The sequence below is a fragment of the Podarcis erhardii genome, assembly GCF_964252035.2.
Source record: "Podarcis erhardii genome assembly, chromosome: 12".
Classification (NCBI taxonomy): domain Eukaryota; kingdom Metazoa; phylum Chordata; class Lepidosauria; order Squamata; family Lacertidae; genus Podarcis; species Podarcis erhardii.
Genome location: NC_138513.1, coordinates 44,098,766 through 44,126,272, shown reverse-complemented (window position 1 = coordinate 44,126,272; position 27,507 = coordinate 44,098,766). Strand labels below are relative to the sequence as shown.

The 27,507-nt window shown below is 43.1% G+C and overlaps 1 protein-coding gene across 1 annotated transcript in view; it reads right to left on the bottom strand.

Annotated features, from left to right (window-relative positions):
- ITGA9 (integrin subunit alpha 9) overlaps nt 1–27,507 on the bottom strand; it is a 241,922-nt gene that overhangs the window by 55,649 nt on the left and 158,766 nt on the right. Inside the window, exons 18-20 of the mRNA XM_081834755.1 lie at nt 20,413–20,563; nt 1,483–1,575; nt 432–511 (exon numbers count right to left, since the gene is read on the bottom strand). Coding sequence (XP_081690881.1) covers nt 432–511; nt 1,483–1,575; nt 20,413–20,563 — 324 coding nt within the window. The remainder of the gene's footprint in view (nt 1–431; nt 512–1,482; nt 1,576–20,412; nt 20,564–27,507) is intronic.

The following is a 27,507-nucleotide window of genomic DNA, read 5'->3' as shown; positions in this document are numbered from 1 at the left end:
CTGTCTCAGTCACTTGAGACGCTAAATTATATTACATCACTGACCATTTATGTTCTTCCTTAAAAGGAGAGCAAAGATTCTTTGTTATACACTGGTTTTAATCCTTCCAGGACTCTTGCCTGCATCCTGAATGCTGTGCCTTTCTGAATATTCTTATCATCTATACACATACCAGTATTTAAATCTTGGCCTCTCTGCAAATGGCATGCTAAAACGTTAACCATTGTGCATCTTTAAAAAAATGAAAGAAAAGGAAGGAATTTGTGCCAGCATTCGATAAATATTTTCCTCCAAATATGTCCATATCTAGCTAAGGATGAACAAGTCAGTCTGTTTCAGTCCCATGCCAGTTTTTTCTCTCTCACCATAAAACCATCCCATCCTTTTCCTGCGTCTATCTGCCTGAAGATTAAAAGTGAAATATACTTTACCTCTGAGCAGTGACGAGGAATGAGAGAATGTCCTCTTCCCCAGACAAATGACTAGTATCAAAGATGACGCTGAACTCATACTAGGAAGGGTAAAGAAAACAGTGTTTAGCACTTTGTGGCTCTTGTTCTGGATATGAACCATATTGGAATTAAATACATTTCTTCCGTGACATTGCTGCCGTTTCTCTAAAATGCATACATTGAGCACCATTTGAAATGCCTAAAGCTTTCATAGGTAAAGAGCCATAGTTGTTTTTCTATACATAATCAACGTCACCTGCATGCATTACTCACATATGAAAGTACAGACAGGAACTCATATCCAACATTGGAAGTATGGCCCCTCTCGGATCTGTACCAGAGCATGCCATCAAATGTGAGTAAACACATTGCTGCCCCATGACAGGAGCTCCCCTCCCAAGTTCAAGAAACTGGGAACAGCAAGGAACAGGAAATAACTAAAAACTGAAGAATTCAAAATAGATTTGGCAATTGGCTTCACTGGTTGTACACAGAAAATCTAGCTTTGAAACACCCAGCAGCACTGTTGGAATGAAAGGCTATAGGCCCACTAGCTAACTGAAAAAATATGACAAATAAAAACGCGGAATGAAAAAATAATACCACCATTTATTTTCATTGGCTCTGCGTTGCATAGCATGTATCTGAACATTACATACTTTGAATAGCAGGAGACAATACATGATAAAGCAGGGCAGCTAAGGACAGAAACGGTGGACTGCTCTCCTCCAAATGTCAGCCAAGGAAGCTTCATAGCATTATTTTCTGGCCACTAAAAAGAACTCACATTCGAAGTCCCAGTCAGCTTCTATTAGGGCTCTGTGGCTATGAACAGCCGCCACAGCCTGACCATTGAATTTTGTTTGGTGAGGAAAGACCAGGGGCACTTCACAGCGAGAGCCGAATGGTGACCACAGCACCTCTGTGGTCAAGGCCCAAAGCCATGCTGTGTTTGCAAAGCAGTCAGAGACCCAAAGGTCCGCTTGTTATGCAGAGAAGCTCACAGCTACTGAAAACCATAACTCTCTACCTTTGACTTTGATCTCATGAAGGGGAATCCCACGCTGCACTTCAGAAAATCAGAGTCTGGCTCCAGCAACTCGCAAGCAATGCCCATCTCATCCTGAAAAAGAGGGGAAAGCGAGGAAATGCTTCAGTACATGAAACTGTGGCGAAGAAAACATTGGGCTGTATCCAGACAAAGTTAGATGCACTTTCTTCCCAATGAAACCAGTGGGATTTAACCGAGTCAATCAACAGACCTCACAATAAGACTTGAATATCCAGTAATATATAAAAATACTAATATTAGGCAAGAGGCTTTGCTGTATTGCTTTCAACATGTGCTAAAATTTTATTTGTTTAGGCAAACCCCACACACGTAATTTTAACATGCAATGTTATGTATGTTATGTATGCTTGGTTTTTAAACCGCTTTTTAACATTTGTTTTAACTGTATTTTCAACTAATATTTTATACTATTTTACATAAACTGATTAGAGTTTTTGGTTGTTGATTAAGCAGTATATAAATCTAGTTACACAAACAAACAAATATAAGATTAGATATAATACCAAATAACTACCTAATGGTAAAGAAGCATAGTTACATTTATTTGGACAAGATCTTAGATTGTGACTTTGTTGCTCTCAACAGGAATTTAGCTACAGTTTCTAAAACAGTCACAGAGAAGAAGAAAAACACAGCATCATTGAAAGGTATTCCAGGTTGCAAAATGGTTACAGTGGTGCCCCGCAAGACGAATGCCTCGCAAGATGAAAAACTCGCTAGGCGAAAGAGTTCTCCGTCTTTTGAGTCATTCCGCAAGACGAATTTCCCTATGGGCTTGCTTCGCAAGACGTTTCGTCTTGCGAGTTCTTGCGAGTTTGTTTCCTTTTTTTTAAAGCCGCTAAGCCGCTAATAGCCGCTAAGTCGCTAAGCCGCTAATAGCCGCTAATAGCCGTGCTTCACAAGACGAAAAAACCGCTAGACGAAGAGACTCGCGGAACGGATTAATTTCGTCTTGCGAGGCACCACTGTACTAAGTGGTTAAATGACCACAGTAAGAGCACAGTGCAGCTAGCTTAGTTTACTTTTCCTATGCAAAGTTGACGGCAAAACTTAGCTATCAAGAGCATGAGGGAAAGTAAAGGTAGAGGTAAAGGGACCCATGACCATTAGGTCCAGTCATGGCGGACTCTGGGGTTGTGGCGCTCCTCTCGCTTTATTGGCTGAGGGAGCCGGCGTACAGCTTCCGAGTCATGTGGCCAGCTTGACTAAGCCACTTCTGGCGAACCAGAGCAGTGCATGGAAACACCATTTACCTTCCCGCAGGAGCAGTACCTATTTATCTACTTGCTTTTGAACTGCTAGGTTGGCAGGAGCAGGGACCGAGCAACGGGAGCTCACCCCGTCACGGGTATTTGAATCGCCGACCTTCTGATTGGCAAGTCCTAGGCTCTGTGGTTTAACCCGCAGCGCCACCCGCGTCCCGTATCTAAGGCTTAATCATTATTAAAAGTGAGCCGTTTTGGTTTGAGCAAAACCTATAAAGGATGTAGCTGAATATACTCACTCCTCACATCCAAGGGCCTCCTATTTTCAGAAATTAAAAGACCATCTGAGCAGTTTTAGAAAATGCTTCCATATAATCTTCTCAAGGCCTACCAGTTAGGCTGATCACCATCCAACAGCCTGCTGTGGTTTTCCATGGATGCAATAATATGATGTTTGGTTTCGCTTTAACCTAAACTCCCACATTTCTTCTCATCTAGTATTTTCATTTATATTCTCAGTAGTTTAGCAGAGCTATGGTTACCTTAGGAGAACATGATCCGGATTTTAATTGAAAGAATGCTGCAGAAAAATGTATCGCTGAAGAACACGAACTTCTGTAAGTTATACGCATGCGCACTGCCTGGGACAGTTTAGAACAGGGGTCAGCAAACTTTTTCAGCAGGGGGCCGGTCCACTGTCCCTCAGACCTTGTGGTGGGGCAGACTATTTTTTTTGGGGGGGGAATGCCCAACAAATAACCCAGAGATGCATTTTAAAGAAAAGCACACATTCTACTCATGTAAAAACAGGCTGATTCCTGGACTGTCCGCGGGCTAGATTTAGAAGGCGATTGGACCAGATCCGGCCCCCAGGCCTTAGTTTGCCTACTCATGGTTTAGAATCAAATCTTGTTCTGTTGCATGTGGATCTTGTACAAACAGCCATTTGGGGCCAATGAACAAAAAAGAGTGGCCATAACTCAGTGGGGGAGCTGATACTTTGAATGAAAAGCATCCTAGCTTTGATTCCCAGAAATTCTAGTTTTTTTAAAAAAGGTTGTGGTAACAGTATTGGAGAAGACTTCTGCTATGATCTTGGAGAGTAGACAATACTGGACCTGATGGGCAAATTGTCTAACCTGGAATAAGACAGTTTAAAAGGTAAAAGTAAAGGGACCCCTGACCATTAGGTCCAGCCGTGACTGACTCTGGGGTTGCGGCGCTCATCTCTCTTTATTGGCCGAGGGAGCCGGCGTACAGCTTCCGGGTCATGTGGCCAGCATGACTAAGCCGCTTCTGGTGAACCAGAGCAGTGCACGGAAACACCGTTAACCTTCCCGCCGGAGCGGTACCTATTTATCTACTTGCACTTTGATGTGCTTTCGAACTGCTAGGTTGGCAGAAGTAGGGACCGAGCAACGGGAGCTCACCCCATCGCGGGGATTTGAACTGCCAACCTTCTGATTGGCAAGTCCTAGGCTCTGTGGTTTAACCCACAGCGCCACCTGCGTCCCAGCCTGACACTTAATACTCCTCAATTGACCAGGGAGACTCAACACCTGAGAAGGGTCAGGAACTATATCTTTGGAAGAAAAACAAACTAGTTTCTCACTCAGTTGTGTGGCTTGAAGAAATATATGTGAACTAGTGCTGAACACCTGAATGTGCTTTTTAAACTTTAAATATATTTTCTACATCAAACCTTACTTGTGCAAAAACACATCTAGGCAGCTCAAAGAAATCCAGCAACACAAACATTTAAAAAACTGTATACTGAGAAGAGACATTTCCTGGACAAAATGCAACAGGGTTTTTTTTTTAACTTACATTTTTTGATAAGATCAAACAAGCTGACAGCTATGAACATCCGGAGAGAGGAAGTTCAAAAGACAACTAAAGATAAAGTAACAGCTTCTTCAGAGCATTTTGTGATGAAACAATGTGCATCCTTTTACATTCCTTGATACAGATTTAAAAGAACAGGATAAAATAAAATGGTAAAATGGTAAAATAAAAAGCTTACACACTCGGGTTTTGTAAAACGACACTATTTAATTACCCATTCATTAAAATGAATGGCAGCTAATGGAATACCCCTATTAGATATTATGAGCCCTATTCAAGTGTTCAGCCTGATCACATGGGTATGTTTGTCCTGGTCGAGACTTAACCATTCCCTATGTGTGCAGACTGTTCTCCTCTCCCAACCTTCAGTCTTTACTACAAAGATATAAAGAGACCTTCTAACTGTGTGTAGCTGAGCACTATTAGAACTCTCCTTGAGATCACGAACCTTGGGAACTCAAAAGTTCCCTGTCAAACCAATCCCCTACATTAATAATAATAATAATAATAATAATAATAATAAATTTTATTTATACCCCACCCACCCCGGCCAGAGCCAGGCTCAGGGCGGCTAACACCAGTAAAATTACAGTAAAAACATAATGGGGGGGACCAATTTAAAATACAGGTTAAAATGCAGCCTCATTTTAAAAGTAGCCCATAGATCAAAACCATAAGGGGAGGGAAACATGAGGGACAGACTGAGTCCAAACCAAAGGCCAGGCAGAACAGCTCTGTCTTGCAGGCCCTGCGGAAAGATGTCAAGTCCCGCAGGGCCCTAGTCTCTTGTGACAGATCGTTCCACCAAGTCGGGGCCAGTACTGAAAAGGCCCTGGCCCTAGTTGAGACCAATCTAAACACCTTGCGACCTGGGACCTCCAAAATGTTGTCATTTGTGGACTTTAAGGGCATACCAGGAGAGTCAATCCCGTAGGTATGTGGGTTCTAGGCCGCATAGGGCTTTAAAGGTCAAAACCAGCACCTTAAACCTGACCCTGTACTCCACCGGGAGCGAGTGCAGTTGGTAAAGCACTGGATGAATGTGATGTAGCCCACCCCAATGTAGCCCTCCTCAAGATCAAATTGAATACCTGTATAGAGCTATGCTGTTCCTCCAAAAATCTATCACATTTGACAACACTACACATGTGGAAATATTTTATTCTATGGTTGGATCCAAGCTTAAGTTAGCGGTTCTTAAGTTAGCGTCAACTAACCTGCTCCGTTGATTTCAGTGGAGCTAAAGGATGAAGGTCTGGACCAACACATCATTTATGAAAGACCTAACATTTTCCAGGAACTGTAAAGGTAAAGGTAAAGGGACCCCTGACCATTAGGTCCAGTTGTAACCGACTCTGGGGTTGTGGCGCTCATTTCACTTTACAGGCCGAGGGAGCCGGCGTACAGCTTCCGGGTCATGTGGCCAGCATGACTAAGCCACTTCTGGCGAACTAGAGCAGCGCACGGAAATGCCGTTTACCTTCCCACCGGAGTGGTACCTATTTATCTACTTGCACTTTGAGGTGCTTTCAAACTGCTAGGTTGGCAGGAGCTGGGGATTCGAACTGCCGACCTTCTGATTGGCAAGTCCTAGGCTCTGTGGTTTAACCCACAGCGCCACCCGTGTCCAGGAACTGTACAAGTATTAAAAGACAACACAATCCCTGTCTGGGAGCTTACAATCCATTAGACATTCTATAAAAGGAAAAGGGAATGGGGGAGGGGTGCCAGGGGAAAACAGATTCAGCCACTATTTTTGCATAATTCACAGAAGCACATATGCAACCCTTGTGTCTGATTCACTGTTTTAGAGTTTGTCAGTGCAAGAATCTCCACACTTGTTCTAGGAAGGGGAAGGGGAATTCTAATAATAATAAAAAAGGAAAGAATATTTTCTTTGGCACCGGACACAGATTTCCTGCTTTCTTCCATGATCTCATTAGTAAGTGCTGAAGGCACACCCACAACTCCAATTCAGCAAATTCTGGTTTCACATCTTGGAGTCCCTGCTTGTTTGGGGAGGGCTTTTTCAATAGAATTAATTGCAGAAAAGCTCCCCCAACCCCGCTGCTGCACAGCTGAATCTATTTTTGGATCATGAGATCACAGGTGTTGACTACACAGGAAGTCTCCAAACGAAGGAAAGAAACATCCCTGGGGGGTTTCAATATAGTTTCTCCCCCTCCGAACTCTCCTCTACCTTTGTAACTGCAGCAAGAAACATTAGCACATGGGAAAAGAATCCAGTGTCTAAAATGCTGTAAGTAATGTGTCCAAAGTATGACAGAGAGTGTTAGATCAATCTAAACAAAACCAAAACCAGAAATCCTTGAATCAGCATGTATATATATCTGAAGTCATGCATTTGAGAAAGCTGAAGTGGTCTGGCAGGAAGGAGAATATTAGTACAGTTCCATTTGCAAGGAAATCATTTAAAAAAAAATATCTGCAAACATTTGGAGAATTTTGAAAAATTGTTTGCATTCATTTTCTGAAGTTAAATTAAAGCTTTTATGCAACTTAACTACCAGAACTCAATCTAAAGTCAGATTTAAGACCCTGTTCAGGCTTAACTCCACATAAGGTTTACCTATCATTTGACACCTTTAGATATGGGAATGCAGAGAGAGAAAGAAGGATATCAAGGACAGTCTTCTTCAAAATTTGCACAGCAGTGATTCACAAGAAGACCACCAATTGCTATGCTAGAAATTTAGAAGAATCCAAACCAAACTTGGGTCTCCATCATCCCTGACCACTGATCCTGCTAGCTAGAGATGATGGGAGTTGTAGTCCAAAAACAGCTGAAGACCCAAGTTTGTAAAACACTGATCTAAACTGATATAGTGAATACTACTGTTAAGGACTGAGCTCCCAGTGCATTATCAGCACACATTACTTGGGAAAATATATAAACACTCAAACCATCAAGTTCCAAACTGAAAACACAAAAGAGCATTTGCATGGTGAGAAGAGAGGAAGGAGGCTGCCAGCAAGAGTTCAAACAGGTTTTCCTTTCATTTGTGTTGATTTCCCTACACGTTAACTCTTTCTAATTCTGCAATTGAAAAGGAAGTTACTTGAGCTAAATTGCTGTTTAGATGGGCTGGATGTGAAGAATATCCAGCCCTATCTGTAGACAGGAAGTTCTGGAAATGTGTGTGTGTGTGTGTGTGTGTTTTAAAAAAACAGAAATCAAAAGATGCTTGTGAATTTTGCAGAGCAGCTCTGCAGATGCAAGGTTCTGAATTATTGCTCAGGATAAGCAACTAAATGTCTCTGTGTTTATCCAAGACAAGCAGCCAAAAACCTTTATGTGTTCTCTCATTGCTGTTTGTAATACTGAATGCCATTTCAGCTCAAAGGTGGAGCTCCTTCTGGATTTCTCTTCGCATGCTCTCCGGGACATGCTGATGTAAGATTATCATCAGCACAAATACTAGTTCATTTCTACCAAAAAAGGAGAAGTCTGTTCCCTCTGCAAATCAGGTTCTTGTGATAAAATGCCATTAAAGCTAGAGGATTCTAACAGAGGCTCCCTTAAGAAAGCGCTGGCGAGAGTCTCATTTTGGACTCGCTTGTGTTTTCTCTGTCTTTTGGAATCCTTCTTGGACTTCTTTCCTTTTAAGAGAGACTAAGCTATTATTTCTCCAAAGGACCAAATTTATCACCAAGTCAGTTATCATGTCAAGGAAGGAATTACATCTGAATCAGTTAAAGAGCAAAGTCTATTTTGGTTTTTCGGTCAAAATGCACAAGGCAAAAACGGAAAGCTTAAAAGAGACTTTCCTCCAGAATAAGTTCTCAGATTAAAGATGGGCGACATCTCGCCAATTTAATAATATATATATTTAAAGGTTGACTGGTAGAGCATAAATGAACATCAGCGCAAGGAACCGAGTGCGATGAGGGAGATGGACAGGAAGATATGTGTGTAGATCCAATTTATGAGCTGATCCAGTGTGCCTTGCTCCAGCTGTCATACGTCCTATTAGTCTATGGTTACCAGATCTTCAGGGTGGCAGGAGAGGCTATATTATTTATCAATATCCTTCCTAACTTGCACTAGCAAGTTCCTTTATGTAGCAGAGTTACATCCCCCTTTTATATGCACAGCAGATAGCTGGTTGCAGCCTCGTGTGAGCCTCTCACTATTATACAATTCAGTCTGTCTCAGATTGAATTGTACATTCCTGGTAAGTTCCCCTGAATCCCTCTTAAAAGAATAAGGACGCGTACTTCTTATTCAAAGTCAATAAAAGAAGTTTACTCACATCAGTTCACAGTTGGATTCCTGAAGGCAGACTTAGTTACAAATATGTACATGTGGATCTACCCCATATGGGGGAATAATCCCAGTGCTTCTGCTAGCTGAGAGCTAGCAGAGCAGTCCTAGCTAGAAGCTGGTCAAACGAGGAAGGAAGTCACAAAGAGAGAGGTGTGCTGCGTGACTCGTCCTTTCGTTACCTGGACGCCCACCTTCTATCACATGCAAAATGAAGGATGCTCCAGCCAGGAGGAACAGGAAGTTTCAGCTGGCTGGACCAAACATTCCCTTGCATGTATTCTCTAGCATTACAAGGAATGTTGTACTTGACTGCCTCTCATGGATCACATCCCACAGAAAGCAGGAACATGAAAGGGTCTTAAGGAGGAGGTGGCTTCAGTTTCGTAATTGGGCAGAAGGTGAAAAGAGTACTTACCGGTAGTAGTGGCAATTTGTGGGAGGAGGAAGATGCAGGCGATGCAAAGCAGGTGTACTAAAGGAGGGGAGAGGCATGAACATGGGGGGGGGTGGAAGACGTACAAAGTGGGACTGCAGAATGGAAGAAACAGCCTCAGTGTGCTGGTCCCGGGGGAAGGTTACCGTTGGCGTAGTCAAAGTCCGGTCCTGGGTCACTAGCCTGGAAACAGTTCAGGAGGAGCGGGCAAGGTCCGAAGCAGGAAGCCGGGCGGGGACAGGAACAATGGAAGGTCAGGTCTGGGTCCGGGCAGGAGCAGGAGCAGGTACTCAATGACGTTGCTCCCACAACCTGGGACCGGGCTGACTGGCCTTTATCTTCTCTAGGGCCAGGGGCGGTCCTGGCCCCCAGGAGACCCGCCTCTCCTGGCCTTAAGGCGAGCACTCCTCCTGGGAGAAGCCAGTTCCCTCCGCCTCTCTGCCCTGAGCCTCTGCAGTTCAGGAGAGGCTAGGGAGTTACTGGACCCAGGGGGAGACTCACCTTCCTCTGGCAGGGCCGGGAGAGGTGCACCTGTAGGCACTGTGTCGTTAATCACCTCTGGAGCCAGAGTGGATTCACCTGGTGCCTGCTCCTGAGGATCCGGCACAGGTGCAGGCGCTTCAGAATCAAGGCCCTGCCCCAGTTCAGCCGGCCCTGGAGGCGGGGACTCCTGTGCAGGCTGGGATTCCTCCGGTTCAGCCTCTGAGTCGGATTCCCAGGCCATCACACTCAGAAATGGAATCGGGAAGGTGAACAATGAGGGCAGTAATTGCATTAATTCATTACCTGACCCTAAGGTGCTGGGATGGGTTACAGCATTAATAGCAATGTTAAAAATAATTTATAAAAATCTTGTCGCGTGGGGTAGGGAGGAGAAGGTATTGGGGCTTGTGGGGGGATGGCAAGAGGGACAGCAAAGAGCAGGGGTACAGCCCCTCATACGTAAGACATTCATTTTGAGCATCTCAAAATGTATTGCTTTGTAATCACCAAAAAGAAAAAGGGGGGGGGAGAAATTATCAGAATTAAAATCTGACCCGTTTGGTAAACACAACTGTAACCACAGGAGGTCATAGCTGTCAATGTTTCCCTTTTTTAAGGGAAATTCCCTTATTCCGAATAGGACTCCTCGCAAGAAAAGGGAAAAGTTGACAGCTATGCAGGAAGTTAATACAGTATGTGTGCCTTGAGTTTTAACAGGAATAGTTTTTCAAGAATCGTCTGTCATTCTACAAATTAAAATGAGTAAAAAAAAAAAGTCACTGAATCCAGAACATGACTTAAACCTTTGCTTCTGGATCACAAGTGTTATGCTGGAAAAGTGCCACTCTTTTTTTCAATCACTTGCACGTACACCTTGCACAGTGAGACATGTAGGAAGGTGTTGCGGTGCATTTTTGCATTGGGTTCCTTTTTACAATGGTTGCATTGGGTTGCATTGGGTTCCTTTTTACCAGTGCGCACACCTGAATTCTATGCCATGAATTAAATAAAGACTGGTGTGATCTCTGGGCTGTTGTCTATGTGGTGTTACTAAAAGCTATTGCACTAGAATCAGCCTCTCGGTTTGGATTTAGGGAACATGACATGGAGAGGGAGTGGGGCTATTTTATAAAGAACACAGGGCTGTCACTGAAAATGTCAGCCCCATGAATTATCTCCATAGTCTGCTCTCCTGTAAAATATATAGCACCAATTGGGAGAATATAGATGTGGCCAATGAGGGACGTAAATTCATTCAGTTTCATCAACTGGGGTGGGTAGGAAGAAGGTGAGACATTCTATTGTGGCTTATTAATAGTTCGGTTGTGATTAACAATTTCAAAGCTCTTGTTCCATAAACACTCTCACACTCACATAGTCCATTCATTCATTAGAATGATATACGGCAAAGTTTTTAAAAGGCAACTGTGTCTTGCTGCCAAGGAAAAGAAACTCCATTTCTTAAGAGCCAAAACTAATACTTCTCACATACTGTGAAAGGCCAGAAAGAAGCCTCTTTACAGAACTTACTTTGTATGGAACAGATCAGACACTGTTTCATAGATTTCATAGAACTATAGAGCTGGAAGGGAACTTAGGGTCATCTAGTCCAATCCCCTGAAAAGCAGGAATCTCAACGTCCAGTTTGAGATTTCTGCTTAGTTTTGAATTAGTCTTTATTTTGTGGAGATCTTTCTTGATTTAAATCCTAACAATTTAATTTTGTATGATCTTCTCCTGTAAATACTGAAAAGGACCAGTTACCAGCACTACACTGATTACATTATGAAAATGAATTTTGCTAATATTAAAGTTTAGCTGGCCTTGTTCATGTGTAATGCTAAGACAAACCATGGGTTAGTGAGAATGAACACAGATATATATATTCAAATAATGCACACTCACTCTTGCATTTAGAAAGTCTTTAAGGGAGGGAGATAGAGCAGCTGACAAACTACTGGAAGCTGAGCTGAAACTTGTCTTTGATTTTGCCAAATCCAGATCTGCAGGCCAGCTCTAACCACTAGACTTCAAAGCCCTTATTGGTGCACAGAGAAAACCACAAGAAGTTATCAGAAAATCAATTCGCAAGTGAGCTGAAGAGAGAAACAAAGAGTTAAGGAACTAATGTGGGACTGACAAGACCATGGAAAAGGATGCTGTCAAAATGATATTTAAGATAAATGAGCTTCCTCTGCTTGCCCCTTTAATCTGAGCCTAAGCCTTTTAAAACCAGGATATCTGCAACCAGTTACAGAAGATGCAGTAGGTTCTTACATCTGAAGGGCAAACAAATCCCAAGCAGCTGAATTTCTTATATATATATATATATAACTTATAACAGCGACTCCCCAGTGAAAAATAAAAAGGAAATAGCAGCTGATGAAGGATGCATTTTCTAGAAATCTAAATGCTACAGATGGGCCATAAATGAACTATATTTTGGAAGATAAATCTCAGTTTTTTGGGTTTTTTTAAAGTAACACTAATTATAAGCAGAGGAATAGGAGATTGCAGTGCTTGAATGAATGACACAGTGATCCTATGCTGTTGCCTTTTTCCTGTATAAATCAGTCTTCAGTTATGGCCAAAAATGACTATACATATTAGAAATAAGATGAGGGTTGTTTATGTGTTCGTGTAGAAAACCACCTCCTTCCCTAGAATAAGCTCAGATAAATGAGGGCAACTGCGTGGAGCGTAGAAAAGAACATCCCTTTCCATACGGAGACCACAAATCTTCTTAACTGCACCTTTGAATCTGTTAAATAAAAACCCTTAAATCTCTCCTAAGGAGTAAATGCCTGACCAAATGGAATGAGAGCACGTAAGACAGGAAATCAGGCCTGTTTGTACAAAACAGACATGCCCCAAATTACACGGTGGCATGTCCAACTTGGAAAAGAGACCTTTTTGGAATTACCACAACAAGGATTATGGATTGACCAGAAGTTATGTGTTGTGCATGTGGATGTCATATTGCTATAACATTTCAGGCCAAGTCTTTCTTTATCAGTGTTCTAAGGCCTGGTCTACACAATGCAGCAGGATGAGGCAGCAGAACAGACTGTACCACTTCAGATTATTTGCAGGCAGATTTTCATTACATGGAACGGGATATTTGCAACTGGTATGGCCCACTTTTAATATAAAGTGGTACAGTCCATCCTATTTCATTCTGCAGCTTGGTGTACACATACCCTCCAACGTTTTTTCAATTAAAATAGGAACGTCCTATTCCATGATTGATTTTATTTATACACACACACATACACACCCTGCCCATCTGACTGCGGTGCCCCAGTCACTCTGGGTGGCTTCCAACATACTGTATATAAAAACATAAAAAACATTAAACATAAGAAACACTTCCCTATATAGGACTGCCTTCAGTTGTATTCTAAAGGCTCCTTGGCTCAGAGGGTCGCAAAAATCTATACCCTCTGATGGAAATAGGGGCGCCCTAAGGAAAAGAGGGATGTGGTAGAGGGACGTGGGTGGCACTGTGGGTTAAACCACAGAGCCTAGGGCTTGCTGATCAGAAGGTCGGCGGTAGGAATCCCCGAGATGAGGTGACCTCCTGTTGCTCAGTCCCTGCTCCTGCCAACCTAGCAGTTCGAAAGCGCATCAAAGTGCAAGTAGATAAATAGGTACCACTCTGGCAGGAAGGTAAACGGCATTTCCGTGTGCTGCTCTGGCTCGCCAGAAGCGGCTTAGTCATGCTGGCCACATGATCCGGAAGCTGTACGCCGGCTCCCTCGGCCAATAAAGCGAGATGAGCGCCGTAACCCCAGAGTCAGCTGCAACTGGACCTAATGGTCAGGGGTCTCTTTACCTTTAAGGAAAAGCAGGACATTCCGGGATCAGAAACAGGAATGGCTTCTGTAAATCTGGGAACTGTCCTTGGGAAATAGGGACACTTGGCGGGTCTGTTGTACATGAATTAGCCACATACTTCTTCAAAAATACCTGCTGAGACATGGGTTGGGTTTTTTCAGTTGTAGATGTGTCTAATTAAGTCTATCATGCAAAATGCATAGCATTTGGAAAAAAGCCAAATCTCTCAACTGAGCATCATATTTTATTACTGTGAAGCTGCGAGGAAGTTTAACCCATTTCTGCCCACTTCTAATAACTCAGCAGCCTAATGATTCTGCACTGTAACTACATAGTTTTCAAATGGATTTAGTGTCACCTCTGTTAGGCTGATGGGAGACATATGAAAGATAGTAACTAAAATGGGATAGCGAAACAGATACAACTCTTGAAGTTGAATGGCCAAGCATTCAACATTAGGGCTCTAGTACATGTAGCAGCTGCACAAATGGGGGGGGGGATTTTGCTAGGGCAACTTTTTAATTACCTTGCAACATGACATGTTATCAACATAATTATAAAAAGTATCAGTTCTAATCTTAAGAGGCTGACCACTCATTTTAAAATTTGAAGATAACATTTAGAATGTAATAAAAATACTCTGTTCTCGAACACAATCCTATTTAGTTCTGTCCAAAGATAAATCCCACACAGTTCCATTGGACTTACTCCCAAGTAAGCAGGTTTGGAATTGCAGTGTCAATGTAGAGCATGATAGCATATGTTTTGATTGATTACAAGGATTACCCATTCTCATAATCTGCCTGCATTTAAAAATTTAATGCATTTTAAAAATCAAATAACTGAATCCACTCTAGGCTGCTATGACTTGAACCATTTACCATCAGGCGATAGCTTTTATTGGAAGCTTTTTCAACACAGAAGGCTCAAAGGTGTTTGTAGCACATACAAATGATACTGTATTACATGGCCAGACTTAAGCCTAGTTCTTATTGAAGTGGGAACCTGGGGGCAGGGGTGATGGAAACTCCTTCACAGAATAACAGTCCTACTCATGAGAAGACTAGGCAAGAGCAACATCTGGCTTTTGTTAGGAAAAGCGCCCACCTGTACTCTGAAGCCATGGGCTTATCACTTTCATGAGAACTTTAATGTTTGGTTACTTGTTCATGATTGCTTTGAGACAAGAATCCTCCATGAGCTGATAACTGACTGGTTTTTTTATCCTGTGGAAACCACAAAGAAACTACTTCCAATGACTGGCCAAACAATGGCTCAGTTCCTCACCTGGGCTACTGGTCCACTTTCCTTGCACTCCAGGTCTTTCCCATCATGATCCCATCTCTTTCTCTCTCTCTCACACACACACACCCTTCTTGAGATAGCTCCTTTACCCATAAGCAAATTCCACTTAAAGGTAAAGGGTAAAGGGACTCCTGACCATTAGGTCCAGTTGAGACCGACTCCGGGATTGCGGCACTCATCTCACTTTATTGGCCGAGGGAGCCAGCCTACAGATTCCGGGTCATGTGGCCAGCATGACTAAGCCACTTCTGGAGAACCAGAGCAGCGCACGGAAACGCCGTTTACCTTCCCGCCGGAGCAGTACCTATTTATCTACTTGCACTTTGAGGTGCTTTCGAACTGCTAGGTGGGCAGGAGCAGGGACCAAGCAACGGGAGCTCACCCCGTCGCGGGGATTCGAACCGTCGACCTTCTGATCGGCAAGCCCTAGGCTCTGTGGTTTAACCCACAGCGCCACCTTCAACCAAATTCCACTTGCCTTCAGATTTTACTTGAAAGACACTATGGTAAATGTCCCATGGACCATCTAACATACTGCTCATCATCTCTGCAACAGGCTTTTGCAAAATGGCAATTTTGGATTCTTTCCGGAGCAGGAACTCATCGTCATTGGCACATATGGACTGAAACACTGCCTCAACGTGCCATTTCACCAATGAGAAAACTGGCCAAGTATTCCATCTCTCTTTTGGGTAACCTACTGAGAGTCCACCAAAGGAAAAATTATAGCACCCTATCACATTTCCAAAAACATACCAAGCTGCTCTGAGTACATTTCACTTTCCCCTTACGAAACTGCTGGGGATAGAGCGCCTTAGGGAAGGAGAGTCTGAGAATACTTTATTTTTTAAAATGTTTGCATCTAGGGAAAAAAGAGAGGAGCATTTCCCCCCATGCTGGCACAAGCCACAGAGATCACGGCAGTGCCATCAATGCTTCAGGCACTGAAATAAAACAGCAGGATTGCTGTTAGGGCACTGGACACCTCTGGGAAGAAGTCATTGGCCAATGGCTAACCATGGTTTGTGTACCAGGAACCCCCAACAGGCTTGCTCACTTCTCCTCGCTCACACTCTTTCCCTCTTCTCTGTTCATCTTTATAAACATGAGAGTCCAATCCACTGCTTAATGCAGCGTCAGCGAAGCATGATGCTACAGCATCCCTGCCAATGCGTATCCAGTCTTTGAGTTCCACTAGGCAGGAACCCAACTTAGCCTTCAGTCAAGGAAGGTTGCTAGTTCAGAACCCAAATTCTAGACCAGAGGTAGGCAACTTTATCTAAGGATGGGCCAGTCAACGGTCTGTCCATCATCTCTAGCACACATCCGGGTAGGAGGAGCACCTGTTCACATGCGCACAGGCACCATCAACCAGAAGTTGGTTCCCGCACCGCACCAGTAAGAACAGGGGGCGTTGGGTGGGTGGGGGGTGGCAAGGGTTGCCATGGGCTGGTTAGATAAGCCTCATGGGCCACTACTGGCCCATGGGCCTTAGGTTGCCGACCCCTGTTCTAGACAAAGCAGTACTTATAGCCAGTGGCGTAGCGTGGGAGGTGCAGGGGGGGCTGGCCGCACGGGGCACAACATGGGGGGGGCGCTCGCACTCGCAGCTCTCTGCCCCTACTAAAATCCACGGGTTAGGGGGCGCAAATTACTTGCCTTGCCCCGGGTGCTGACAACCCATGCTACGCCACTGCTTATAGCCAGGACATAACTAATAAAATAATAATAATAAGGGCGTCTAAAATTCCAGTTAAATGTTAAGTCTGACTCTGCAACTCTTACAGTTGATATCCTGGGTGACTTCAATAAGCAAATCAGGACTGGGAACATCTCCTTTTTAAAATGTTCTTAACAAGAGGGCAGTTTGCTTTTCAGAACCTGTTCCTACCAAATTGTCTAAATGAGCTAGCAAATGAAAGAGGAGAATTACTGAGCAGTCCCTGTCATTAAGGCATATTGATACAGAACATGTAATTGGGTGAGGCCCATTTCCAATATATATCATTATCATACGGTTGGGATTTCAGTTCAGGGTGTCATTTATCTCCAGCACCATCTCAAACCGCCACTCTTAAAAGCAAGCAAAACTCTCTGGTGTGAAAGATGCAGCTCCTTTCTAATAAAAACCGATAAACTTCTAGGTCTTGTTACAAAGAAAATAAGCCCAGAGGTCAATGCCTCCGGTTGCTGCAGAAAAAGGAGAAAGAAGGAGGCCATTAAAAGCTGTCTGTTGTTAATGACCTACAGAGGTCATTAACATTAGGCTCTTTCATTAGAACACAAGCCTGACTTCAAAAGAGTCTAGGATCCCAATTTGCTTGGAAGGGTATCACTGATTTCAGTGAAACTTCCTTCCACAAGACAATGTCCTGCTGTTTTGAGTAATAACATACTCCAATTGTTAACTACAAAACCAAAGTGTGCAAAGAAGACCAGGAGAACAGCGGAGAAAATCCTTCAAATTAACTCAGCATTCTTTGCTTAACATTTTTTCATTTCTTTGGGTTTATTTTCAAAGGACTCACCCCACTACACCCACCCACCCTCCAAATGTTCTTCTGTTCAAATTGACCATAGGCTGGATTGAGACAAAGCTAGTCACTTAGATACTATAAAAATCAATGACTAATTTGAATCCTATTGATTTCAGTGGAACCTAAGTTGGACTTGGTTTGTATCCAGATCCACTACTATACACTTCTGATACACATTCAAAATGTGTTCTTCCTATACAGTTGTACCTGGAGGTCGAACGGAATCCATTCTGGAAGTCCGTTCGACTTCCAAAACCAAAGCGCAGCTTCTGATTGGCTGCAGGAAGCTCCTGTAGCCAATCAGAAGCCATAGAATCCTCACTGAACATTCGGCTTCCAAAAGAACATTCAAAAACCGGAAACTCACTTCCAGGTTTCGATCGTTCAGCAGCCAATTTGTTCGGGAGCCAAGGCTTTCAAGATCCAAGGTACAACTGTATATTGATCAGTACAGTAGCAACCATCCAAGAGTATAGAAGCATTCTAAATAAAGTGTTTTTTTGTGGGGGAGAGGGGGAAATTTCTTTATTTATGAAATATCCACTGACAACTAACCTTGCAGAACATTTGCCACACAGATGGCCATTTCTAAAATAGCAATGCTAGGACAACTAACCAAATGATGCAAGGTTAATAAGCAGGCACACTTGAAAGAACACCTCAAAGAATCCTCTCTATAATGATGCACAGTTTGAGTACTAATTGTCCCTTAAGCCTATGGAAAGCGATCTTTCAGCCTCTGGCCAAGGCACTGATGCTGGCTGGCTACAGAGCAGTGTGGAATCAAAATAGCTCAATAAATGAAGTCTTTTAAATATCAACGTGCCCTTTCTCACCCCAGTGAAGAGGAACAGGGGGCTTGCCCAGAAATCCTATTAACATGGCTCATGAAATTTCAGAGTCTAAAGGAAATGAGAGCCAGCAACAATAACACTTGCGTGGAAAGTAAATGCTACTCTAATAATTACTGAGCCGGGGCATATTTCGTCCTTTAAATCTTACCATTAGATATTCAGTGTCCATGCACCTAATATACATTTTCGGGAGTTTACATAAGCCATTTGAAACAAAGAGCCAGTTATTGTCCTCACTTCTCGTAGTTACAATAACCAGATGAAAGCATATTACATTTAATCTACTAAGCAGCGCTTAGCAGGCACATGAAAAAACAAACCGAGATGCATGGCAGGTTACTGTATATCAGGAGGGCTATCCGAGGGAGATTATAAACCTGGCAGCCAGGGTGGTCTTGATTCTGAGGTTTACCTCTGCTGAGAACGAATTTCAGGTGGCAATATGGGGGAAAGATGGGCCTCTCCTGCTGCATCGTGTTCATTAACAGAGCAGCTGCTAAAAGTATCCGAGCGAGCTGCTTTTTTCAGGGGAAACGTGCTTTACATAGGACCACTAAACACAACGCCATTATGATGTTGTTGTTGAGGTGGACAGGTCTGCTTGTCTCTAGGGATGCGCTTGTGCAGCAAAAGAAATATGTTGACTGTTTTTGTTGACTGTTTTTATGTTTTTATGTGTTGAAATGTTGAAAATCAATAAAAAACTTGGAAAAAAAGAAATATGTAAAGTGGGACGTGGAAGACACAGCATACCTTCACTGATGGGTGGGACCTGTTATAGCTCTCAAGAATCAAGGGAACTTGGAGTCACTTGAAATCACTAAGAGTCAAAGGGGCAATGTTAGCTGCAGATTTGTATCCTTAGTTATCTCACTCAGCTAATGCCTCCTTGCAGCTGAAAAGCAGGGGAGGTTAGCTGAATGAAATAATTAAGAGATAGTAAAGATTCTCTCCCTCCCCCATTTCTCAATACGTCATCAAACTTTGGGAGGTTTAATTTAGGTTTTACATTTTGTAAATTGTATCATTTTAGTAAAGGTAAAGGTTCCCCTGGCCATACGGGCCAGTCTTGACAGACTCTAGGGTTGTGCGCCCATCTCACTCTAGAGGCCAGGAGCCAGCGCTGTCCGCAGACACTTCCGGGTCACGTGGCCAGCGTGAAAAGCTGCATCTGGCGAGCCAGCTCAGCACACGGAAACGCCGTTTACCTTCCCGCTAGTAAGCAGTCCCTATTTATCTACTTGCACCCGGGGGTGCTTTCAAACTGCTAGGTTGGCAGGCGCTGGGACCGAGCAACGGGAGCGCACCCCACCGCGGGGATTCAAACCGCCGACCTGATGATCGGCAAGTCCTAGACGCTGAGGTTTTACCCACAGCGCCACCCAGATGACAAAAAGAGGGGTGTGTAAGTCTGCTCCCAGACTTTGGAACTCTCTTCCTAGACTGTTTTGGAAACTGCTTTTTTTAAAAAAGGCTTTCAATAATGCTGTGCTGTTTTTAATATCCCAATACAAGAAGAAAGCTAAAAGCATCTGGGCAATCAAGTGAGAATTCTTTTCGCTCTCGCAATCAAACCAGTGACTGCAAGAATATTAAGAACAGAAAGAAGCTGCAGAAAGCTTCTTCTGCACAGAAGCTTTTATTTGTAAAATAGCTTAATAAAGATAAATAGGAGAGCCAAGCTCCCTTGATTTTACACCCCTAGGACAAATGAAAGCAGTTAAAACTCCGCTAATCTCCATGGTCTGAAACCTAAAATAAATTAACTTATAGAAGGTAACAAAAGGAAAGTTCCTTCTCTTCCTCTCCTTGAGGAACCCCCAAAAAGCCTGGACCCCCCCCCAAAGAAAAACCTCTCTGGGGGTTCAGGAGGACCCTACTGAGGAATATGGGGCAGGGTGTGGGGAGCTGTTGTGAGAGGAGAGAACAGAAAACCTTCTTTCCGTGATGTGGGGGGTCAGAGGTGACTGCGGGGCGTAGGATGAGATAAGAAACTTTCCTTCCATTTCCTTCCATAGTTTATCTTGAAGACCAAGCTCATGACTTCAGATTAACAAAAATACAGCATTGCCTGTCCCCAAGGCTGACCGGCTATTCCTACTTTTTGCCACATTTTGATGAAGAAGAGCTCTCTGGAGAAGTTGAAGGCAACGTTCGTGTCATAGGCATCGTCCCCAATGTTGGAGATGGTGATGTTCAGGGAAACGTTCTTCACGGCTCCCAAAGCCAGATAGGGAGCCTTATCACCCACGCTGTGAACAGAAACGACAACAGGTTAACCCTTTTCTACTCCTTCCCATCTTTTCTCAATTCGCAGTAGAGAAACGTGACATCTCACTTGAAAAAAACCGCAAGCCAAAAGAGTTCTCCTGTTATAGGGAGACAAGAATGAGGTGTCTGGCTCACCTCCTAGTCAGTCACTGTGTGGCCAGGCCAAAAGCATTACTTGAGACCACAATGCAAATCAGAGATCATATTTCATCCACCATCAGTGCAGTTACTGTGCACTGAAATGAATGAGAAAAATGGACTGGCCCCACGTGCACCACACTGAGCTCACTTGAGGAAGAGGGTTGGATAGTATTGCATACAAACTGAACATTAACCTTAAAACACTGTAACTGCAAGAAAGAAAGCAAAAGAGAATAGAATACAGTGGTGCCTCGCAAGACGAAATTAATTCGTTCCGCGAGTTGCTTCGTCTTGCGATTTTTTCGTCTTGCAGAGCGCGGATTCCCCGGGTATTAACGGCTTTAAGAAAAAGGAAGCAAACCCGCAAGACGTTTTCGTCTTGCGAAGCAAGCCCATAGGGAAATTCGTCTTGCGAAGCAACTCAAGAAACGAAAAACCCTTTCGTCTTGCGCGTTTTTCGTCTAGCGAGGCATTCGTCTTGCGGGGCACCACTGTACATATGTTGTCAATAAAGCAACGTAAGCCATTGTAGACATGATATGCCATTTCACATCACTGCATCCTCTACAGCAGCAGCAGCTTGCTTGACTGAGTCAATCATAAGGAGGCTGTGACTATCTGGGGTTATCGTGGAGTCTGTAGGAACAAAAAGCAGTAACTGAAAGCACAAGTTGATGCACTGCTGGACCTCTTGTAGGCAAAAGTGAGTGCTTGCAGATGATGCCTTCTTTGCAATTCTCTAAATCGGCATCAGAGCCAGGTTTTCTCAACCTTGGATCCCCAGATGTAGTTGGAATACAACTCCCATCCCCAGTGGTGTCTCAAAGGGGGGCGGGGGGCAGTCCACCTGGGGTGCCGTGTCTGGGGGGGACAAGAAGGCACCCCGTGGGGTGCTCACCCCACCGCCCCGGGTGCAGCGGCACAAACGGCCATTGCGCCACTGCAGCCAGATGTGGAGAATCCTCCGTTCGCATCTGCAGCCACGAGCAGAGGATTCCGCCACTGTCCGTATGGCCCTTGAGTGGCGCCGACAGCAAACTTGCTATGTACAACGCCTGCGTGGTGTCACATGAATGCGCCGTATGTAGTGACGCTGCACATGCCCCCTACATAGCGATGCCACGAATGCGTCATACGTAGCAACGCCATGCATGTGCCACAAGTAGTGGTGCAACGCATGCACAGCCGGCGGTTTGCCCCACCCCGGTTGTCGGTTAGCCTTCGTTCGCCCCTGCTCCCATCATCCCTGCTGAGAAGGGCCAGCAATCAGCGATGATGGGAGCTGTAGTCCAAACATATCTGGGGACTCAAGGTTGATAAAGGATGGATTAGACTGATCCCAGAAGGCCTGAACTGGCCAGACTGGGTGTGTGGGGTGGGGAGGGGCACCCTGCCTTGAGTGCCTTTGTCAAAGGGTGTTTATAGCTCAGATTTACCTCTATTTTAAAAAATTTAATTCTGACTGAAGACACAGCTACATGATGCCTGTCCAAATACATGGAACCTCATGCATGGAAGCGTACTGGAGGATAATTGAAGTGCAGAAGCAGCAGGCAGCGAAAGGGTTAAGTACACTCCAAATCATCCTCTTGGTGCTTTTGGTGGGTTTTAACATTTCTAACATTTCATTCATTCATGGAACAGATGTAGTCCTTCCATCAAAAATTGATTTCAAGGCTACTGATAATAACACAGCTATTAGAAATACATCCCTCATCTGAGACCAGGGAAAAGAGTCGGCGGAAGAAGATTGGAAGAAATTTAAAGACTACTTACAGAAATACTGTAAAATTAATGAATGTTAGATTGATGTTGGACAGAAACTAAGTGGTTTCCAGCTGTAATATTTAAGAGATATGAAAAAAAAGACTTAGAAATAAGTAAAAACTAATGGTGAGGATTTGCTGAACTAACAATATGAATTGGAATACAAGAAAGGGAGGTATGAGGAGGTCTGGAAAATAAGTTAAAAGAAAATAACTAATGAAAATTTTATTTGCTTTTTAATTATTTTTGTATTTTTGTATTTTTGTTGTTTTTTGTTTTTTCTTTTACATTGTATTACTTTGTGAAAACTTTAATAAATATTCTATAAAAAAAAAAAGAAATGCATCCCTCATGTTTTTGTGACATGAGCATCAGTAGTGGCACACGTGGTGAGGAAGAGCCACAGAGTCATCCTTATGATACTGGCATTGGTGCTGGGCTGCAGTAGTGCACCACCACTAATCCAGTTCTCCCACCGCTGCAGCCGCACACCCCCAACCTCACTGCCAGCCCAGTCCCATCAAATTAAGTGCCAGCCCCACCACATGTCAATCAATCTCCTTCCTTGGCATGCAGAGGATACAAAAGTACATAAATCAAAACATAAAATTGGCGCCAGTTCATAAAAGGAGATACTTTAAGAGGAAACATAATCAGGTTTAAAAGTGCCTTTCAAGTCTTGCAGCGACGTCGTTTAATGGCATCTCTCAGAAATGTTGCTACATTCTCCGTAATGTCGCACCTATGACCGTTCAGTACAAAGGAAACCCTGGAGAAGTCGGGGCAATTTAACCTTTCTTTCAGCATGGTTTAAATATTTATCGTGGATTTTTGCATAAAATGGGCGGTAAATAGAACACGTGCAATGGTTCTGACCTGTTTTGTCCTGCAAGGACAATGCCTTTCTGAATATGGAGTTTGACCAAGAAGACCCTGAGGTTGTAGACATGAGGTTGTAGCCTGAGGTTGTAGCCCCAAAGATTGCAAGACTATAACTCCCATCAACCCCAATCTTCTGGCTCAGAATGATGGGATCTGCAGTTCAACAGCATCAGGGGGAGGGGCTACCCCTGACTTTAAAAAATATTATTCCGGTTTAAAAGCATTCGAACTATATATACAATAAACTACTGATCGCCATACATACAGGGAAGCACAGAATTTTTCACCAAGTTAACAATGAATATGGATCATGGGTCACTATCTGCAGCTGCTGGTTATCTCGTAGAGTAAAATATATGAAAAATAGGGAATTTTTAAAAGTAGTCATTAAGTACAGCATGTATTCCACCCTTGGGGGGAGGGGGATTCTTTGGAAAGCACGAACTAAATGTCTGAACTGAAGGAACTGCCATCAGATTCATAGCTTTAGGGTACTTTATTGAAAACCTCATTGGTTTGAGTCTGACAGAGGATTTCTAATCCCCATCACAACAGCAACAGGAGACTGAGCTTAGGCCTTCCTTTCAAGACAGCAGTTTCCTGAGTCATTAAATCTCAGGACATCTGGAATGAATCAGGTACACTTTCAGTAAGAACTGGATTAAGAAAAAGAATCTCTCCATTGGCAAGGGAATTCCTGAGCCCTGTTTGCTTATCCGGGGCATGATGTCATTGGGTATGGATTGCCTGCAGTGATGTATGAACCAATATGGTGCCATCCTGCCTTAGCATCTGCAGTTCATTAAACAGGAAGCGCTGCCGTCATCAAAATGTGTTGGTTGAACTCAAATTGTTCAAGGAACAACATGACCCAACAACATGAGGTTAAGGGGTGATATGATAGCCATGTTCAAATATATAAAAGGATGTCACATAGAGGAGGGAGAAAGGTTGTTTTCTGCTGCTCCAGAGAAGCGGACACGGAGCAATGGTTCCAAACTACAAGAAAGAAGATTCCACCTAAACATTAGGAAGAACTTCCTGACAGTAAGAGCTGTTTGACAGTGGAATTTGCTGCCAAGGAGTGTGGTGGAGTCTCCTTCTTTGGAGGTCTTTAAGCAGAGGCTTGACAACCATATGTCAGGAGTGCTCTGATGGTGTTTCCTGCTTGGCAGGGAGTTGGACTCGATGGCCCTTGTGGTCTCTTCCAACTCTATGATTCTATGATTCTATGATTCTATGATTCTATGACCCATGCTTCATTGGAACACAGACAAACATACAGGCACACACACCATCCTTAAGGAATTGAAGATGTAAGCAAAACAGTAAATGAAAGAGGGATATTGGTTTTATTTTATTAACTGATTAGCATTTATGTGGGCAGCATAGTTCCTATCAAGGGGGGAGGCTGTTTCCCATGGCCACTGAACTCCTTAGCCAGACTTATTTTAAGTCTGGATTGCTCTGTGCACATGTGAATATTGTCTAGATTATCTCTGCTTAGAAGAGGTTTTGCTCAAGAATTTGACTGTCAAAGCATTCCAGTGGGGCTTATATTCCAGTGGGCCTTAGGCTCTTCAAAACAGTGCTTTAGACCGTGATAAAATCTGTGCTTAGAAAATCAAGTTATATAATAGCACAGGGAAAAGGCAAGGAAATTTGTCGTCTGCAGATTCTTCGGCAAAACTTAAGCAGATGACTGCACAAGTACACAAAATCTCTACGTATAAATAACATGGCGAATCAACATGAATTAGCATATACTCAAGAACACACAGTAACTGGAACACTTGAGGTAGCTGTTATTTGTGCTCCGGTATAACCGATAAGTTAAATCAGGGCTGGGAGAACTGTTTTTGACTGGAACGCCGATCCAGAAGTGGCCAATCCTTCACAAGCAATTTTGCTTTAAAAAGCATGTAACAGGACAGAGCAACATGAATGGGGATGGAACAAACCTGTGATCAGAATGGATTATTTTCTTCCTCAGGGGCTGATCTCAATACTGACTTCTTTGTTTGGGGGCTTTGTTTGGGGGAATCAAAGTGCCTCTCCTCTTTGTTCCTTGCTTGTCCAGGTAACAAGAACCCATTCCCTCACCCCACAACATCCTTTCAACAGCCCCACAAAAATGCAGAGAGGGCAGACTTTCAAAGGGAACAATAATAATCGAGAAATTCTGTCCTCTGGTTCAGTTCAACTATAATGTGGATCTCTTCTTTCTTAAGAAACGAAACAAAATCCACTACTGCTAGTCAACTGTAAGGTTAAAAACTGTAAAATTTAATATGCTACGGCAGTTTCTGCCTAGGGCTTATTCACAAGGCCACAATAATCATTTAGGGTGTCATCTGGCTCAATTCTTGTTAATAGGCTTTTGCCGTTAACTTGAAAGAAAAACTTCCCATTAAGTCAATGGAATGTGGCCACACCCTTGATAACTAAATTGGTGGTGTGCAAGACCTATCACAGATCAGCTGTCATCAAGAGAATTGCCTTGGCAAGTGAAAAGACTAGTTGCCATTCCTAATAGCTATCTCCTTCAGTTATGTGCATTACGCCTACAGACACATTTTGTTACATGACTCTTTAGCTATCTCAAAACAGAATTCGTTCTCTCTCTCTCTCTCTCTCTCTCTCATTGGCAATTAGAAATCTAAGAAAAACCCACTCTGGTTTGTCTCCATGCTAATTAAGAGCATTTATATATAGCTGTATATTTCAAAGCGTTTTCCCTTCCACTTCTTTTTTTTCGTCTGGGAGACTCATCACCCAAAGAAAAGAAACAAAACAAAACAAAACAAAAGACCACACCAACTCAAATCGAACTCATTTGCTTTGTGCACAGCAGGATTTCCTTGTGGGGTTTTCTGTGGCTTTGATTCATATCATTTGTAGTAATTTCTGTAGCAGTACAGAAATTGTTGGGTGGTTCCAACAACCCTAACTGTTTATCAGGCAGATGTTCAATGTAAGATGTACTACAAATGTGTATTAAGACAAAGCCAAGTTCCTCTATTTGATTTTTTTGCCACTGAAATACACTACAGGACCCTGCCCTTGCTGGAGACCCATAGAGGTGAAATAAAGTGCTCGCCTCCTTTTCTTCCCTTTGGCAAATGACTGTATCATTGAAATGGCGACAAGATTGCACTGACCTATTTATTCTGAATGTTTGTAAGTGATGCCAGTAAATGTTTGATGATGATGATGAGACAGACTAATATAATATATGTATAAGTTGTTAGTGCAAGAAAGTCTGGCAATATTCATCCCATGAGATATATTCTAACGTTCCTTGTAACTTCCAATAACATTTCAATACCTCTACTGGCATAACAAAATGGATTAAGTGGTTTCAGATTTCTTTACTCTGCTATAGACTTTAAATAAAAATAAATCTAAGGTCGTAGAAACATATGAGGTCGGCATCACACAAATCTTTAGCTTCTTTTGATTCTCAGCTTTCACCTTTAAAAATGCCAGCTCCTAGGCCTCACAGTTGCAAAGGATATGAATGACAATATGCCAACAATGTGTGATGTGTGATAAAATATAAGCAGCTGTAGAATCCATAGGTAAAGGAGTTAAGTTGACTAGAAGAGTTAAAAGGGAGGACCCTGAAAACTCACATGCTTAATGTTGGTGACAGAATTCAACTTTGGGGAGCAAATAAATTTGATTTTAAAACAACAACTGCAAAGCACTCAAAGCTCTAACAACAGGGGCTCAGAATTGCCTGTTAACTGTAAAACTGTTGTCATCACATTGCTCCATCGTGTTTTCAGTCCCACATGTGGACATTCTTGATACCATATTGGCTCCTGTGCATCTTTTTGTATTATGTTTGCAAATAAATAGTGCTGCTGACCGGACTTGTAGCTATTGCTTGCTTTAAGGAGAAATTTTCAGGAGAGACAGTCTTAATAGCAGCCACAACACAGTTAAGAATGGTCAAAGCATTTCATGAACATTATCTTTGAAAGAGTAGTGGGGAATCTCTTTGAGCACTCCCTGAGAATAAGATTTTCAGAAATATATCTGTGTATCTGAAGAAGTGTGCATGCACACGAAAGCTCATACCTAGAACTAACTCAGTTGGTCTTTAAGGTGCTACTGGAAGGAATTTTTT